Source organism: Arvicanthis niloticus, chromosome 7 (genome assembly GCF_011762505.2).
Source record: "Arvicanthis niloticus isolate mArvNil1 chromosome 7, mArvNil1.pat.X, whole genome shotgun sequence".
Taxonomy (NCBI): Eukaryota; Metazoa; Chordata; class Mammalia; order Rodentia; family Muridae; genus Arvicanthis; species Arvicanthis niloticus.
In genome coordinates this window covers 39,051,819-39,067,830 of record NC_047664.1, presented here as the reverse complement: position 1 = coordinate 39,067,830, position 16,012 = coordinate 39,051,819, and the positions used below count along the sequence as shown (strand labels likewise).

At 45.3% G+C, this 16,012-nt stretch overlaps 2 protein-coding genes across 7 annotated transcripts in view; one reads left to right on the top strand and one right to left on the bottom strand.

The window, feature by feature from the left end:
* The window catches only part of Zfyve28 (zinc finger FYVE-type containing 28), a 128,950-nt gene that overhangs the window by 1,064 nt on the left and 111,874 nt on the right, over positions 1–16,012 (top strand). The window lies entirely within an intron of this gene.
* The window catches only part of Cfap99 (cilia and flagella associated protein 99), a 43,624-nt gene continuing 31,318 nt past the window's right edge, over positions 3,707–16,012 (bottom strand). For 5 of the 6 annotated variants that reach the window (XM_076938313.1, XM_076938314.1, XM_076938317.1 and 2 more), the window contains 5 exons: positions 12,070–12,211; positions 11,698–11,849; positions 9,848–10,053; positions 7,632–7,806; positions 3,707–7,490 (listed from right to left, as the gene is read on the bottom strand). In XM_076938313.1, the coding sequence (XP_076794428.1) occupies positions 7,374–7,490; positions 7,632–7,806; positions 9,848–10,053; positions 11,698–11,849; positions 12,070–12,211 (792 nt within the window). In that variant the 3' untranslated portion in view covers positions 3,707–7,373. The remainder of the gene's footprint in view (positions 7,491–7,631; positions 7,807–9,847; positions 10,054–11,697; positions 11,850–12,069; positions 12,212–16,012) is intronic. The other variant, XM_076938316.1, reaches the window with a different exon arrangement.

Here is a 16,012-nt window from a genome sequence, read left to right as displayed (position 1 = left end):
GTTCTAAGGTGGTATGCAGGCAACAAATGTCACCCATGTGTGACATTCCTGAGTTTGGAGCCGATTTGCCAAGCTGGCTCTGGATACCAACAATAATGATTTTAGGCAAGTCTCAGCACACTCACATCTGTTACTGGTCATCCATTTTACCTACTTCTGTGAAAGAATGTGAAGGCTAACAGGTAATACAAGTCCATGCTAGGTCCTTCTAGAGAGCAACAAAACAGAATGCTACTAGAAAAACAATTCTGTTTTTCTTGAGCAACTGCCCCTGGGCTAGGTTGAGGCATGGGTTTAGCAACTAGAAATGGATGGGGACCCTCAGACTATTTGAACAGACTATTTGAAGGTTGTCCTAAATGTAGTTGAATTGCTATGGGGCTATATACATCCTGGAAGTTTAACATGGCAAAGCAGATTAAAACCGGACCTTGAATATTTGTGATATTACAATCTCTGGCGTTTTGTGGGATTATAAGGGAACTTATGATAGTGTATGATAAATACACATCTGATTCCAATGTAAAATGTGTTTTGATGTTTTGAGCATATTTTTCAAATGTTATGAATTGGGATAAAGAGAACTTACATTTGTAAGAAAAATGTAGCTATTATAAGATTGTTTTGACTACTTAAGTCAGGTGAGACCAAAACAGGAATAATATACCTTATAGGTTAAAGGTTCTGTTTGCAGTTAAACAATTATAAGTTTCTTGCCAGGCAGTGGTGGCCTACACCTTTAATCCTAGCACTAAGGAGGCAGAGGCAGGCAGATCTCTAAGTCTGAGGCTAGCCTGGTCTATAGGCTAGTTCCAGGACAGCCATGGCTATACAGAAACTCTGTCTCAAAAAAAAAAAAAAAAAAAAAAAAAAAAAAAACCACCAAAAAGGTTTATTTGTCCTATGTTAAGTTCTTGCAAGTTAAAGTTTCTATTTGTAGTTAGTAAGTCTGTCCTATGCAGGTAAAGGTTTCTGTAGATAATAAGTTCCTGTTTGTCCTGTGTTAAGTCCTTGCAAGTTAAGGTTTCTATTTGTAATTAATAAGTTCCTGTCTTGTATCTGATGTGAACTGCTTGCAACCCCATTCACACGATGTATATCCTTATCCTTTCGCCTTCCCTTTAAAGGTATCTTTCTTCATTTTATGTGAATTTGTGTTTTTCCAGCACATATGTCTGTGTGAGGGTGTTGGATTCCCTGGAGCTGGAATTAGTTGTGAGCAGCCAGTTCATGTCTTTCCAGCTCTCACTGTATCTAACTGTATGACAGTCAACCCTCTTGCCCCTCTGAGCACCGAATCTCCCATAAAGGGACCTTCAAGAGGCCAGCAGAGTCTGCTTTCTCAAATCCTGAGACAGTTAGCTGGCCAGTCCCAGACATACCTTGAAGGAAAACTCAAAACAGCAGGGGTTCTCTTTTTACCTTGGTTAGGCAGCAAAAACCACACCCAAACACCTTTTTTCAAAGAGAGACCCTTTATTAAGTGAGAAAGAAAAGTTAAAGGGACTGCTTTCTGACTTAGGATGAAAAACAGAAACTTAAGTGTGTTTTGTTTTGTTTTTTTGTTTTTCGAGACAGGGTTTCTCTGTGTAGCCCTGGCTGTCTTGGAACTCACTCTGTAAACAGGCTGGCCTTGAACTCAGAAATCTGCCTGCCTCTGCCTCCCAAGTGCTGGGATTAAAGATGTGCGCCACCTCTGCCTGGCCTGTGTAATTTTTTTAAGATGAGAAAAAAAAAGGGGGAGATCTATGTTAGAATGGGCTAGGATGTGATAGTATATTTTAATTGGTCATGTTAATTAGGTAAGCCAAATGGGGCTTTCGATTACTGAACTTCAGTATTTTGATAGCTCGACCTTGGTAATCAGCCTCAGGAGGAGAAAGTAACCAAATAAGGGAATAGACCTTGGGGGCCAGCTTTAGGAATGCAATCTAATGCCTTTTAGCAAGGCAGAGAGACTGGAGAAGGGCGAGGCTGCCAGAGCCACAGACTTGAGTGGGCTAGTGACCCTTCACACCCCCGAAATACAGCTTGCTTTAGTTGGATTCTCAGGTTTTCAGGGAGGCAACTGAAATGATAAAATTTGATTCTACATGTAGGAATGCAGTTCAAAATGTCTAAGGAAATTTCAGTTTATAAGCAGGCCATACATGTCTAATCAAAATCCTAGTTAAAGTGACCAAATTACAATAAGATTAGTAATTTGCTCTTCTAGTCTAAGAAAAAGGATTTCATGTTTTCTTTCTTTCTTTCTTTCTTTTTTTCTTTCTTTTGATGAGAAGGGATTTTTATTTTTTTTCAAGATAGTGTTTCTCTGTTTGCCCCCACCTGTTCTGGAAGTTGCTCTGTAGACCAGGCTGGCCTCCAACTCAGACATGGGCTGGCCTGCCTTTGCCTCCCAAGTGCCACCATAGGTACATTGTGAGTTTTATATTTGTAATCTTTTTGGTTTTTTGCGATAGGGTTTGTTACATAGAACAGATTGGTCTGTAACCTGAGATCTCTTGTCTCAGCTTCCTGAATTCTTGGAATATTTGAAATTTTACACATTTTTTAAATTTTACTTTTTTGATGCTGGATCTCATGTAGTCTGGAGCTCAATTTGTAAACCATGTTGGCCTCAAACTTCTGCCTGCCTTTGCTCCCCAGGTGCTGGGATTATAGGCGTGTGCCATATAACCTGGCTTGTTTACTTATTGAGTGCATATACATGTACCACAGAGCACATGTAGCAGTCAGAGGGAGTCTTGAGTCAGCTCTTTCCTTTCACTGTGTGGGTCCTGTATGGTCTGAGGATATGGAAGCTGCTAAGATGAAGTGTTTGTGGTCCAGGAGGTTTTCTGGGGTTGGTAAATTCAAGTTCTGAAGGTTAGAGATATGAGGGAAAAAACCAAACTTGGATGGTGATAGGAAAGTGATAAGACATGGGAGGAATGAGAATTAATCGAGGGGCTAGAATGGTGTTTCAATGTTGGTAAATGCAAGTTATAAAGGAAAAGATTCTTATAAGCTTCAGGAAATCCACTCAAATCCACCTCCTACAGGTCAAATGGACTTGAGCTAAGTACTGTCAATCAACAGTTTGTTTCCCTCTCCACCTGCCTATTCCTGATGGTGAGATCTTTTCCCTGGTCCCAGGATCTCCCCACCCCTCCTCCAAATACCAAGACTATGGGCCTACAAGTTTCAAATGAACATCCAAGAAAAAGGTTTTCTCCTTAAACTCCTTAACTTTATCTTCTGCCCCTAGCATATGTATCTGTTTTAACATCTTGCCAAGTCCAGATATTTCCTCAGAACCTGCATCCAGGACAGGTCCAAAGCAATTACCCACAGGTGCTCTGACCCAGCCAACCTCACAACAGATGCTTCAACTGGGTGTGCATACTCCTACCCCCAGATTTATTTATTTATATATATATATATATATATATATATATATATATATATATATATAAAATCTGGCTTGAATTGGCTCATTTCACCAGTGGAGAAATAGTTTATCAGGTTCCAAGAACTGAACTCAGAATGTCAGGCTTAGTGGTAAGCCCCTTTACCTCCTGAGCCATCTGTCAGGCTCTTGTTTGGTTTCTCTCTTTCTTTCTCTCTCAACATATTATATATGTTTAGGCTGTCATGAAACTATGTAGCCCAGGCCAGATTAAAATTTACCCACCCAAATGTGGAGATCACAGCATGTGCTACACCTGGCTTTGGGTAAATTTGATATGCTGAAGATGTATTAGTGAAAGTCAACCACAAATACTTTCATGCTCAGAAACAAGTTTTCTCTGAACATCACTTGACAATGAACTTGCTCCCTCACAAATAGTGTCTCCTTATTTTAAACATCAACTTGTGGAGAAAAACATATCAGTGCTTCCATAGATTCACACATGTAAACCATCAAGAAAGGTCCAGAAAGAACATTCATAGCACCCTGTGGCCCTTAGATCTCTGGCTGGCCAGCCACTATTGTCAGAAAATGCATATAGGAGTAGAAGGCAGTGGGTCTCTAATATTGTGGTGCTTTGAATAGGTACAGCCCCCATTGACATATGTGTTTAAATGCTTGAACCACAGGGAGTGGCACTATTGGGCGGTGCAGCCTTGTTGGAGGAAGTATGTCATTGTGGGGGACTTTAAGGTTTTGAGCTATGTCCAGTATGTCACACAGTCTCCTGCTGCCTGCAAATCAAGATGTAGAACTTCCAGCTCCTTCTCCAACACCATGCCTGCCTGCACACTGCCATGCTTCCTGCCATGACAATAATGGACTAAACCTCTGAAACTGTAAGCCAGCCTCAGTTAAATGTTTTCCCTTATAAAAGTTGCCATGGTCATAGTGTCTCTTCCAGCAATAAAACCCTAAGACAAATATGAATGCCCTGACTAGAAGGTGTATCATTTAACTTTACTTCTGAACAAATATCTCAGATCTCCATAGTTGAAACAGAGTGTCTAATCAATCTACAAGAAGAGCAAAGTGCTTGCTCTGTCCCAATCTATTGGTTGTAGGATGATCTAGGATAGCCTCTCTGGAACAACTAGCATTCCTTCACATGGTTTCTCAGCAGGGCACCCTGATCATGTTCACTTGAGGCCAGACAGACTTCCAAGAGAGCAAACAGGACCTCAAGGCCGCTTGACAATTGAATCTAAACTGGCACGCTGACACTTGTATACTATTGGCCAAAGAAAGTTATGAGGCCAGGCATGGATCAGATGCTGAGGGGATAAACTACCTCTGTTTTGTAAATTTTTTTCTTAATTGGGGGATGGGTGTGGCAGGAGAGGTCACGTGCCAAGGAGCATCTATAGACATCATTGGATAACTTTGTAGAGTTGGTTCTCTCCTTCCACCTTAACGTGGGTTCCAGAGATCTCAGGTTGTCAGGTACAACAAGAACACTAAGCCATCCTGCTTGCCCTCTTGTCTCTTTTTGGTTTTTGTGGGTTTTCTCTGTGTTGTCTTGGCAGTCTGGTGCCGAGGACACCACATCTATATCGAGTGATCTATAGACCAGGCTGTCCTGGAACTCAAAGAGGTCCACTCGCCTACCTTCTACCTCTTTTTTGTTTTGGGTTTTTTGTTGTTTTGTTTTGTTTTTCGAGACAGGGTATCTTTGGGTATTCCAGGCTATCCTAGAACTTTGTAGACCAGGCTGGCCTCAAACTCACAGAGATCTGCCTGCCTCTTCCTCCCAAATGCTGGGATTAAAGGCATACTCCACCACTGCCCAGCACTCTACCTCTTTTAATGCAGGAATTGCTATGTAGTTAGGCGTCACACTATCTTGAAACATACTATGTTGTCCATGCTGGTCTCAACTCCTTTTGTTTGTTTGTTTGGTTGGTTGGTTGGTTGGTTTTTCGAGACAGGGTTTCTCTGTGTAGCCCTGGCTGTCCTGGAACTCACTCTGTAGACCAGGCTGGCCTCAAACTCAGAAATCCTCCTGCCTCTGCCTCCCAAGTGCTGATTAAAGGCGTGCGCCACCACTGCCCGGCTGGTCTCAACTCTTGATCCTGTTTCCTGCCTCTACCTCCCAAGTTCTGAGATTACATGAATAAATTACCAGGCCCAGCAAGACCAGAGATATGAAGCTGCAAGGCAATGGATATTGATATGTTAACATTTGGCCACAGTTCTATCACACACAGCATCTACTTGCTACAATATTAAAAAAAAAAATAGTTGTGTGGGGCAGGAGAGATGGCTCAGTGGTTAAGAGCACTGACTGCTCTTTCAGAGGTCCTAAGTTCAATTTCCAGCAACCATATGGTGGCTCACAGCCATCTGTAATGGATCTGATGCCCTCTTTTGGAGTGTCTGAAGAGAGTGACAGTGTACTCATATAAATAAAATTAGTAAATAATAAAAAAACATAGTTGTGGAACAAACACCCTCGTGTTCTTGAGCTGTCTCTTAGCAGCAGCTCAGTCCAGAAAGATAAGACAAAGGAAGACCTTGCTGACTTGCCAAACAGCACTGCTGCTAGGACCACCCCATTTGCTGGGCTGTCTAAAGGTTACCCTTTAAGTGAAAGGTAATCCCCATGGCCTTGCCACAGTATTCACTTTAGGCTACCATGCACACTAGCTCCTCTGCAGGAGCTGGACCATCAAGAGCTGGTTCAACCTAGGACAGTGACAATGGTCATCTTTCCTGTTAGCCTGGTGACAGAGCATCCATGTCCAACACATCCATCCTGCCTTTGGCTTGCTTGAAATCATCCCTCCATTTTAAATGAGTTTGAATCACATAAAACCTGTAAGAAATATGATTCTTAATTTAAGTAAAACTGAATCTGCCCCCAATTCTAATTCAACAGGGAGACAAGGATTCCTTTGTCCCTAAGCAACCCCTAAACACCTCCCACTCCCCTGCCAGGGTTGCACAAGAGCCTTGGAATTCTGCTAGTTCTACTCTACTGGGATAGAACTCTGAGACAAATTTGTTCCTGTCAATGCTAAGAGACTTTCTTGGTCTGAAGTACCCTGGGGTATACAGCCTTACCACCCGAGGGACCTATGCAGGCCTAAGGAGGATGGCCAGGGGGTGATGTCATCTCTGTCCTGAATATCTACCCATCTAGTGGTTTCTCCTTGCTTTATTCCCTCTCCAAGACTTGTCACCATCTTCTTCCTAAGAACACATCACAATGCAGCTTTATTCTTCAGGCTAAGTTTCACCTGCAGGCATTCATTCCACACACTTATTATTAAAGACCAGCACAGAGCAGCATTAAGGCCAGAAACTTAGAGCTCATCTGATTGCCCTGTTGAGCTGCTGTCCCCAAGGTCTCCAGTTTTGTTGGATTTGGGCTCATGATGATAATGTAGAGGGCCCTGAAAGGTACTTGCAATTAGCTTAAGCCAGAGTCACCTCTTTGAGGACAGGTGGCCTTATTAAGCAGAACAGGAGATGAGTGGGCTATAGTTGGTGAGTGATGTGATCATTGTGATGACCCACATGAGACATGAGAAGGGCCAGCCCCAAGCTTATGCTTAAGAATCTGACTGCATTCTCAATCCCACACTTATGCCGGGTCCCAGGCATATCCGTTGGCTCTGGGTGGCTCTGGCTTCCAATCCTATGAAAAGACTTGCTGGACACAGGGAAGAGCCAGGTTTAGCATATAAAACGTGGTAGCCAGTTCCAATCCTGAGGAAGATTACATATTTGTTTAGCATTTCTAAATGTCACCACACTTTTTTTTTTTTTCTGGAGCAACCATACAGGGGCAGGCTGGAGCTGGGGAGAGAGTTGGCTTTGTAGCAGGAGTACAGGAAGAGAGCCACTGTCAGAGGGGCAGGGGCGGGGGCTCACGTCCGCAGCCGCACGCAGTGTTGGCGTGGGGCTGCCAGTTGGCTCAGGAGGCCTCCAGGTGATGGGTAGCGTGGCAGGTGCGACCTGCTTCTTGCATTGCCCGCAGCCTGCGCTCACGACTCTGATCCAGCTCCAGCCAGTGCTGCATCTCTTCCTGCGCCTGCGACCGGTGGTGGGGTGGGCGGGCCGTCGGTCGAGGAGACCCTGGGTCTTGCACCCGGGCGCCTTAGGCATCAGCTTTCCCACGACCCAACAGCCCCCAACCTCTCAGACCCGAAAAGTTGCTTCCCTCTCAGCTCACCCGCAGATTTGGGCGTAGGGCCCGGGCCGGTGACACAAGCTGCGGTGCTGTCTGCCTGCGTGTCTGCCTGCGGCGTTCAGCTGCCCTCTCCTCCATTTTGCGCTTCAGCTCCAGCACGCGCTCATCCTGGCAGGGTGTCCCCAGGCTTGTAGCCTGGGCCTTCTTTTCCTCCCACCTGAACCACAACAGCACTAGCTTAGAAGTAGGCTGGGTAACACCCAAGAAGGTTTTTGTGAGATCCTACCAATACCCTTATCCTTTTAATCTTTTAACTTTTAAAAATTTGTATTCTAATTAACGTATACAATTGGTGTGAAAATCCTTTTTGCCTCACACTCCCTCTGGCTCGCTCATTCCCCCACCCCTACCCCGGGGTGACAGCTGCTGATAATGTACATTTCTACATATCCCCTCCTTAGTATGGGCCACTTTTCCTGTCCAGTGGCAGGTCTCACTGCCTGAAGCTTTCATTAAAGTATACATCACAGTATGGGGGTGTGACACATGATCTCCTTGCTTTTCAGCTCTTGCCGGACAGTCCTGGCCCTGTTCCTTTTCAAAAGTTCTCTTGTTAAATTCCTGTGGTAGAGGTTGTACGAATGGAGATGGAATCCAAGAACTTTGAATCTTGAGAGGCACTCCAACATCGACTAGTGCATTTGGGCTCTGCCAGGGTGAGGCCAGCATCTGGGAACTGGTGGGTTTCCTGACATGTGTGTCACTCCACTCCATGTGTGTCCAGCTAGTCCTATCTGAGCAGGATGCAGTCCCCTGCATCAGCTGTAACCAGGAGACCAACCTGGCTTCTGTCACACACTGGCCTAGATACAGATATTCTCAAACAAATAAAAGGTCTGAGCATATATACACACAATGTGATGATATAAATACTGGTTTAAAAAGAATAAAATAGCAAAGAGTATTTTAAAAGTCCTAGCAGTCTTGGGATACTTGGAGAAGTGTGAATTTAGGCAGGTATTTGAAAGATACTGAGAATTTTCTTGCCCGGCAGTGGTGGCACACGCCTTTAATCCCAGCACTTGGGAGGCAGAGGCAGGCGGATTTCTGAGTTCGAGGCCAGCCTGGTCTACAGAGTGAGTTCCAGGACAGCCAGAGCTACACAGAGAAACCCTGTCTCGAAAAAAACCAAAATAATAATAATAAAATAAAAAATTACTTTTGCTTGTTATGTCATGATGCTGTGGTTTATGTAGGATTGTATCCTTCCTAGCCTTGAGCAGACTGAACAGACCTTGTTTGTCACACAGGACCTTAACACCTAGGTAAAGTCATCTGCTTTGTTTACACTTGCAACTTTCTACAAGAACTTAGAAGAGACTGCCCGCTGAGCCTGCTTTGCAACATTATCCAACTGAAACAAAGGATGGGTTCCGTGGGTGGGCTTCCCCTATATATACAAGTGCTGAATATTAAACTTTGAGCCTTGATCAGAACTTTGTCTTGGCTTCATGATTCTCTCTCCCCACTCTGTCTCTTTTTCATTTCCAGTCCCCCTTTCAGGTAAACCCAGTTCATTCATGGCCGCTGGACGGCTACATAGGACAACCTCTTTTTTTTTTTTTTTTCTTTTAGAAAATATACAAATATACACTACAGGGGCCTGAAAGATGACTCAGTGGTCAAGAGCACTGACTTTTCTTCCATAGGACCCTGGGTTCAATTCCCAGCACCACATGGCAGCTCATCATTGTCTGTAATTCCTGTACAAGGGGTTCAATCCAACCCCCTCACACAGACATACATGCAGGCAGAACACCAATACACATAAAATAGAAATAAATTTAAAAAAAAATAGAAAGTACACACTACAAGTTCTATACTTAGTGTAAAAGATACACTGCTGAAGTGTGTGGTACTGGGGCATTTCTATGGTAACCATTTCTATAGTACCTATTTCTAAATGACTCTGAAGACTGAGAAACACCTAGCTAACTAGGTGAAACACATACAGCATAAAAGTTGTGCTTGCAACACTGATGCATTGCGTAAGTTGTATGTCATGGACATGAAACCCATTTCCACAGAACTCATAATTCTCCCATAAAATGAAAATGGTTAAAGTTACTGTAAAGGATTGTCTGGCAGGGGCTGCTGGTTGTGGCAGGGGTACCCACAGAGGAAGATGTATAGCAGGCTTGCTGCTCTTTTGCTCCTCCCACACATGGCAGTGCTGTCCCTGGGACTGTGGCACCCACCTCAGGGCTGCGGTCCTGCCCATTGCTGCACGGCACAGGGAGATCTGCTCCACTGTGTTCTGTATCATTTGGCTTTTGGCTCGCTTGCCCTGGATGATTTGATCCCGCTTCTCCTCCTGCTCTCGTTTCTGGGTCTCTTTGAGCATGGCCAGCCGCTCTCGAAGTTCCACAACAGACATCTCACCTTCCAGACCATATCCTGGGATCTTCCAAATAACAGGAGAGGCCTCAAGCTAGCGGCTGTACAAGTCACTCGCCCCTTATATCCAAGAAGACTTTCCCTCTACTTCAGTCTGCCTGTGACACCCCCATTACCAGCTCCAGCCTAGAGCCCTACAGTAGAACTGGACTTCTCAGAGGGATACACCTTGACCTTTGGATCTAGGTGAGACCCAGCAGTCAATTGCAAGAGCCTCCCAGACTTGACCTGTTGTTCCTGTGACCCTAGCTCATCTCTGCTTTCTCAGGCAGGCTGCTGCCTCCTCCACCTCCCTACTTAGCCCTTGGCTTTCTCTGGCTCTGAACGTTTATACACTTGGGTGCTCCTTACTCCCTTCCCATTTTGGGTCTGGAGAGTCCAGGGACCTCACCCTCCAACATACAGCTCCCCAAACGTCTACCTCCATGCAGTTTAGCTCTCTCCCCTTTAGAGATCCATCTCTGATGAGGAGCTCTTTCCTCAATAAAAACATTCCATCCTGCAGGTAAGAGGCAGGCTCCTTAAGGTAGCCGCCTGCAGAGGGCGAGCCCATGCCCTTTGCTCTGTCTCTCCCGGTTCGAATCCCGCTTTCCCCCTGTGACTCTGCCCGAGTTTCATGGGGAAAAAAAAAAAAAAAAAAAAAAAAAGGCAGGCTCCAAGGACTGTGTTCAGAAGAAAAGGAAACTTACAAGGCTCAGGAGGCTTAGAAAGTTACAGGATTCGCAAGGCCTGGGGAGTGGGCTGTGGTTGTATAGCAAAGATGCTTGCTGGAAAGAGAAAATTCTTGGGCAAGTGCTGTATAGCAATTTCCTCTAAAGGGAAGCATCCAGTCCCTGCTTTATAAAATGAGTGAACAGCTGCTGAGGAGGTGACTCTGAGCAGTAGGGCTGTTAGAGGAGATTCTCAGGCCTGTTAACCTGTCAGGTTGCCTGCAAATTGTGCAGAGAACTCTTAGAATGCAGCTTTCATGAACTGTCATCTGTGTTGGGGTAGGCTTTTCAGTGACATAATGCATCTGAGCCCTCTTGGTGCCTGTAAGTAACCCCTTGTACATACTGTTGTCATACTGTTGCTAGGAACCCCAATAAATATCCATTGGTTCACCAGGTTGGATTTCATTACCTTGGTCTGTCCAGGGTTCCCTTTCTGTGGTAAGTAGATGAGTGTTGCGTTTCCTCAGGAAAAAGGCTTTCACACAACAGCAGGCTGAACTGCCTGCAGACTGTACAGGGAACAGCACCTGGGGTGCGGCTTTTCGGAGATGTCCCTCATACTGGGGTGAACATTTTGTTAAGCTCACCTTTGAGACATCTGTGCCTCCATAATTAACTCTTCCCCATGCTCCTATATGCAGCCCAAATAAACACATTGGATCACTAGTTTAGATTAGGGTTGAATTGTTTCTTTGGACTATAGTTGGTACCATATTCAAGGTTAGTGGAAAGGTTACAGAAGAAACTCACCTCCTGTCTTGCTGTAGCACATCCCATAAGTGGAACTCACCCACAGCTGAATTCAACCACCACACTTGATACCCAAGTGGCTAGGGGATTATGGGTAGAACAAGACCAACCTTTGGCCTTGATGGGAATGTGCTATACCACACAAAGAGGTACCCTGATGTTGAGACCTCCAAGGGCCACAGTCTTACCTGGGTAAGGTCCACCAGCTTCCCCTTGCGTGTGGGCTGTGTCTCCAGCGCACGAAGCTGAGCGATGAGCTCACAGCGTCTCTTCTGCTCCTCTTTGGCTTCCTTTGTGCTACGCTGTAGTAACTCCCGGCTCTCCTCTATCACCTCCTGAACTTGGGAACAAAGTGGGGTGCTGATGAGGACAGTGAATGGTCTAGCGGACATTGGACAGGGGCTGTCTCTGAGGTGTGTCTTCCTCAGGCCTTGACTCCTATTCAGTCCTAGCCCACCCTTCAGGGGCACCACCACGCACCGAATGGACTAGCTTGTTTATAATTACAAAGGATGTAAGGGGATGGGGAAGGCCTCATGGTCCCTGACTCCCTGCAGTACCTATCTGCTGCCGGCCCTTCACAAGCTTCGTCTGGACTATCTTGACATTCTTCTGTGCCTCTGTGACCTGCTCCACCAGCTCTTTCATGGCTTTCTCCTCTTGGAGGCGTCTCTCAGCACACTGCAGCATTAGCTCAGCTGTCTGCTCAGACAGAGGACCCAAAACAGTGAGGACTGGACTGGGTCTCCCCTTTAATCCTGTCCCAGCCTACACCAGAAGTTAGAGGGGCCACCCAGTCAGCCCTGCCCTGAGTTCATCCCAGAGCCATCAGCCCCTGGAGAATCTATTCCCTTTTGAAGTTTGGCCTACTGGGGGAAGTTCCACCTCGTGTCCTCCTTCCTTCTTCCCAGGGTTGTCCTGGGATTGAGTTTCCACTATTTTCTTGTAGCACCTCTAGAACCTGGTAAAGAAAGATGCTCACAATAGGGGGAACCTAGTAGGGAGGGTCCGGTAAGAAGCACATGGTTAAGATGTGCAAGTACCTGGGTTTGATCTCCAGAACCAGAGGAGGGGGTGGTGGTAGGAGGTTGCTGTGTTTTGAGACAGCCTCATGTAGCCTCCATTGCCTTGGTTGTCCAAGGGATGACCTTGAGGCCCTGATCTTTCTAGTTCTACGCAAGAGTGCTGAATCACATGTGTGTCCCATCCTGGCCTGGCTGGACAGTTATTTTCCATCCTGAAGAGTGGAACTCAGGGCTTCCTCATGCCCTGTCACTGATTTAAACCCTCTGCCCCACTTTTGAAATATAACTACATTGGAGAAATGCTTACATGGAAATATAAGGAATAAGAAAGTGGCTGTATAGCAGGGCTGTGGTGGCCCATGCCTTTAGTCCCAGCACTTGAGGATGCTGAGGCAGGTGGATCTCTGTGAGTTCAAGGCCAGCTTAGTCTACAGAGTGAGTTCCAGGACAGCCAGGGCTACACAGAGAAACCTTGTCTCAAACAAACAAACAAACAAACAAACAAACAAAATTAGTAACAGCAACAATAACAAAAGCCAAACCACACGCAGAGAAAGTTGCTATCAGAATAGTCATTTATATTATTATATTTATATTATATATAGTGGTCTCACCATGTGGTGCTAGGAATCAAACATGGGTCCTCTGGAAGAGCAGCCAGTGTTCTTAACCACTGAGCCACCTCTTCAGGACCAGCTTTTACAACATGTAGACCATTGACACAGCAACCAAGAAGCCTCTGGTCATCATTTTAAACTGAGATCAACTTCATTTTGCCTGCATTCATGTTGGACTCCAAACAGCAGGTCTAATGTCTAAACAGTCTGTTGTAACTCTCTAAGTCAGGTCTGCCCTGGCCTGGGACCCTAATAACAGATACAGAGAATTTTCATGTGACCTAAGGCAACCTTTAGGCCTCCCCAAGCTTCAGTTTAATTTTGTCTTTAAAATGTTTTTGCTGTTGTTTGCCAGGCTACTTCCTCAGCTGTACTGGGCACATGAATAGCTTGGACAAAGGCTCAAGAATGGGGGTCACCATCAGTGACAGTATAGGTATCAGCACAGTACTGAGAGTCAGCAAAGCAAAGGGACTAGATGGAGGAAGATGAGGTGCTTAAGCTGGGGTGAAACACATATGTCAGATCCACAGAAAGACTGGCATTGCCAGGAAAGTGGGTGGCGAAGCAGCGAGCTGGCTGAGTCTAGGGTTAAACACCTGGCTGTCTCCTCTGGTGGAAACCTCAGGCTTGGGTTCTGCCTGGTATTGGTGAAAGGCAAGAGGCAATGAACGTATCATTGGTCCAGCTCTTGAGTTCCCCCACAGATCTCCTCCCCACAACAGGACAGATCCAAATGAAGGGTGTTCTTCAAGGAAGCACCAAGCACCATAGGAAAACTTCAAACCTAACACAGAACTGTGGTACAGCTCAGTGATAAAGTCCTTGTCTGACATGGAGAAGGCCCCGGACTTAATTCCCTATGCTGGACAAAACAAAACCACAGAACATGATCAGTGGCTTTTGTATGACTGTAGCCAAGTGGAAAAATGAAGAGTTTGGTAAAAAGATCCCCTTGGTGGCCATCATGTGAAATGTTTCTCACTAATGAATTCAGTGTTGAGACCTGTGCGGCTACCCTGCATTGGTTAAAAAGTGTTGAGGGGTTACAAAGTGGGCTTTATTCAGTATAGCTTATTATTTGCATGGCTCATCAAATTCTTTTAAAATGGGGATATATTCAGTTAAGAGAAGAAAATATAGCCAGGAATCATCAAGTCAGTGTTAAAACTAAATTAAAAATAACACTGTCGTACTTACCTATCATGCTCAGGGACCTAGATTCAAATACCAGTATGAACAAATCTATCCATCCATACATACATACACACACACACACACACACACACACACACACACACACACTAAAAAGATTACTGTTGCTGGGCATGGTGGCACATGCCTTTAATGGGAGGCAGAGGCAGGTAGATCTCTGAGTTTGAGGCCAGCCTGGTTTATAAGAGTGAGTTCCAGGATGGCCAGAGTTACAGAGACCCTGTCTCAAAAGACAAACAAACAAAAAGATCACTGTTATACCCACAATTTTAAATACATCTTTTCCACACTTGTTGATATAGTTCCTAATATTGGTCACTGTGGATGAAACCAGAGCTGGCACTCAATACTGACCCCCATGGTGAGGCATAGGGGCTTGTTGGAGAATGATTCAGGTCATTTTTAAAGACAATGTCTCCTTGTGTATTCCAAGCTAATCTCAAGGTCCTAACCGTCCTGCCTCAGCCTCCTGTGAGGTGAAAGTTGCAGGTATGCATTAATAACTGGGTTGTAAGCATAAAATACCAAGATAGGCCCAAGCATCTTATCTCTCAATATAAAAGAGGCTTCTGAAGGCTCTGGAGCAGTGCAGATAGATCAGAGCTAAGCCAAAGGGTACTGTGGCCAGGTGGGAGGAAGGGGACCTTGCGCAGAACAAAAAGCTATAGCTGATTACCGCATGCTAGCACTGTAAAAAACAAAACAAAATCAGTACAGTGCACAAGAAAAATCAAATTCAATTTTATTTTCAAATATTCATCTAATGTGGCTTATCATTAGGCAAACATTTTAGCCACAGGAATGAATGTGTGTACTGGGCATGCTCAGAACTAACAGCAAGACCCCTGGGTATACATTGTTTGGCTAGCAGGGCATTCACCCACAGACACTGATGGCCACAGTTCTGGGTCTGGGATGGCAGCCACCTGTGACCTGACTGTGAAGACAGTTATGTTGCCAAGGTTCAGGGCTTGCTCACAATCCTCAGGGTTGGCTAGCTGTCACCCTCACTCTCACCTTGTGTTCTACCTGTGGCCACTTACTCATAAAACCTCTGGGTGACAGGAGAGACCTTGTTAGGTTGTTACCAAGCCTGGAGAGCCTGTAAAGCTTCCTGCCTGTGGCCAGGAAGACACAGACACAGCAGACACTCTGACTCAGTGCCCAGAAAGAGAGATGTAGCAGCCACTCTTGATGACAGGCCTCTTTTGAGTTACTTGTCAGATGTGGTGATATAGGAGTTGGGGCAGTAGAGCCAGCTACTGTAAAGGGAGAGGTGACTGTTGAACTGCTGAGGGAAGAGCACTAGTCACCAAGGCCCAACCTTCCTCCATTGCATTTAAAAAAATGGAAAAGCCCAGGTGGGTGGGACCTGGTTGCTATTTCTTTTCCAATATTGCTTTTTCCACCATTAGCTTCTTCTCAGCTGCTCTTTGTCCACAGTTAAGAAGATACATATGAAAACATAACTAGAACCCTGGCCTTAGCAGGAATGACATCCCCTCCCTCCTCCACACAAAGAGCTAGTAGAGGCCACCTAGGGAACCTGGATTTTGACACCTACCTGTTGAAACACAGAGGTGCCTTTCCTGCCCTGCCAGAGTGGTATGGGGGAGCCAGACAAAATGGAAGGTTTAAATATGATC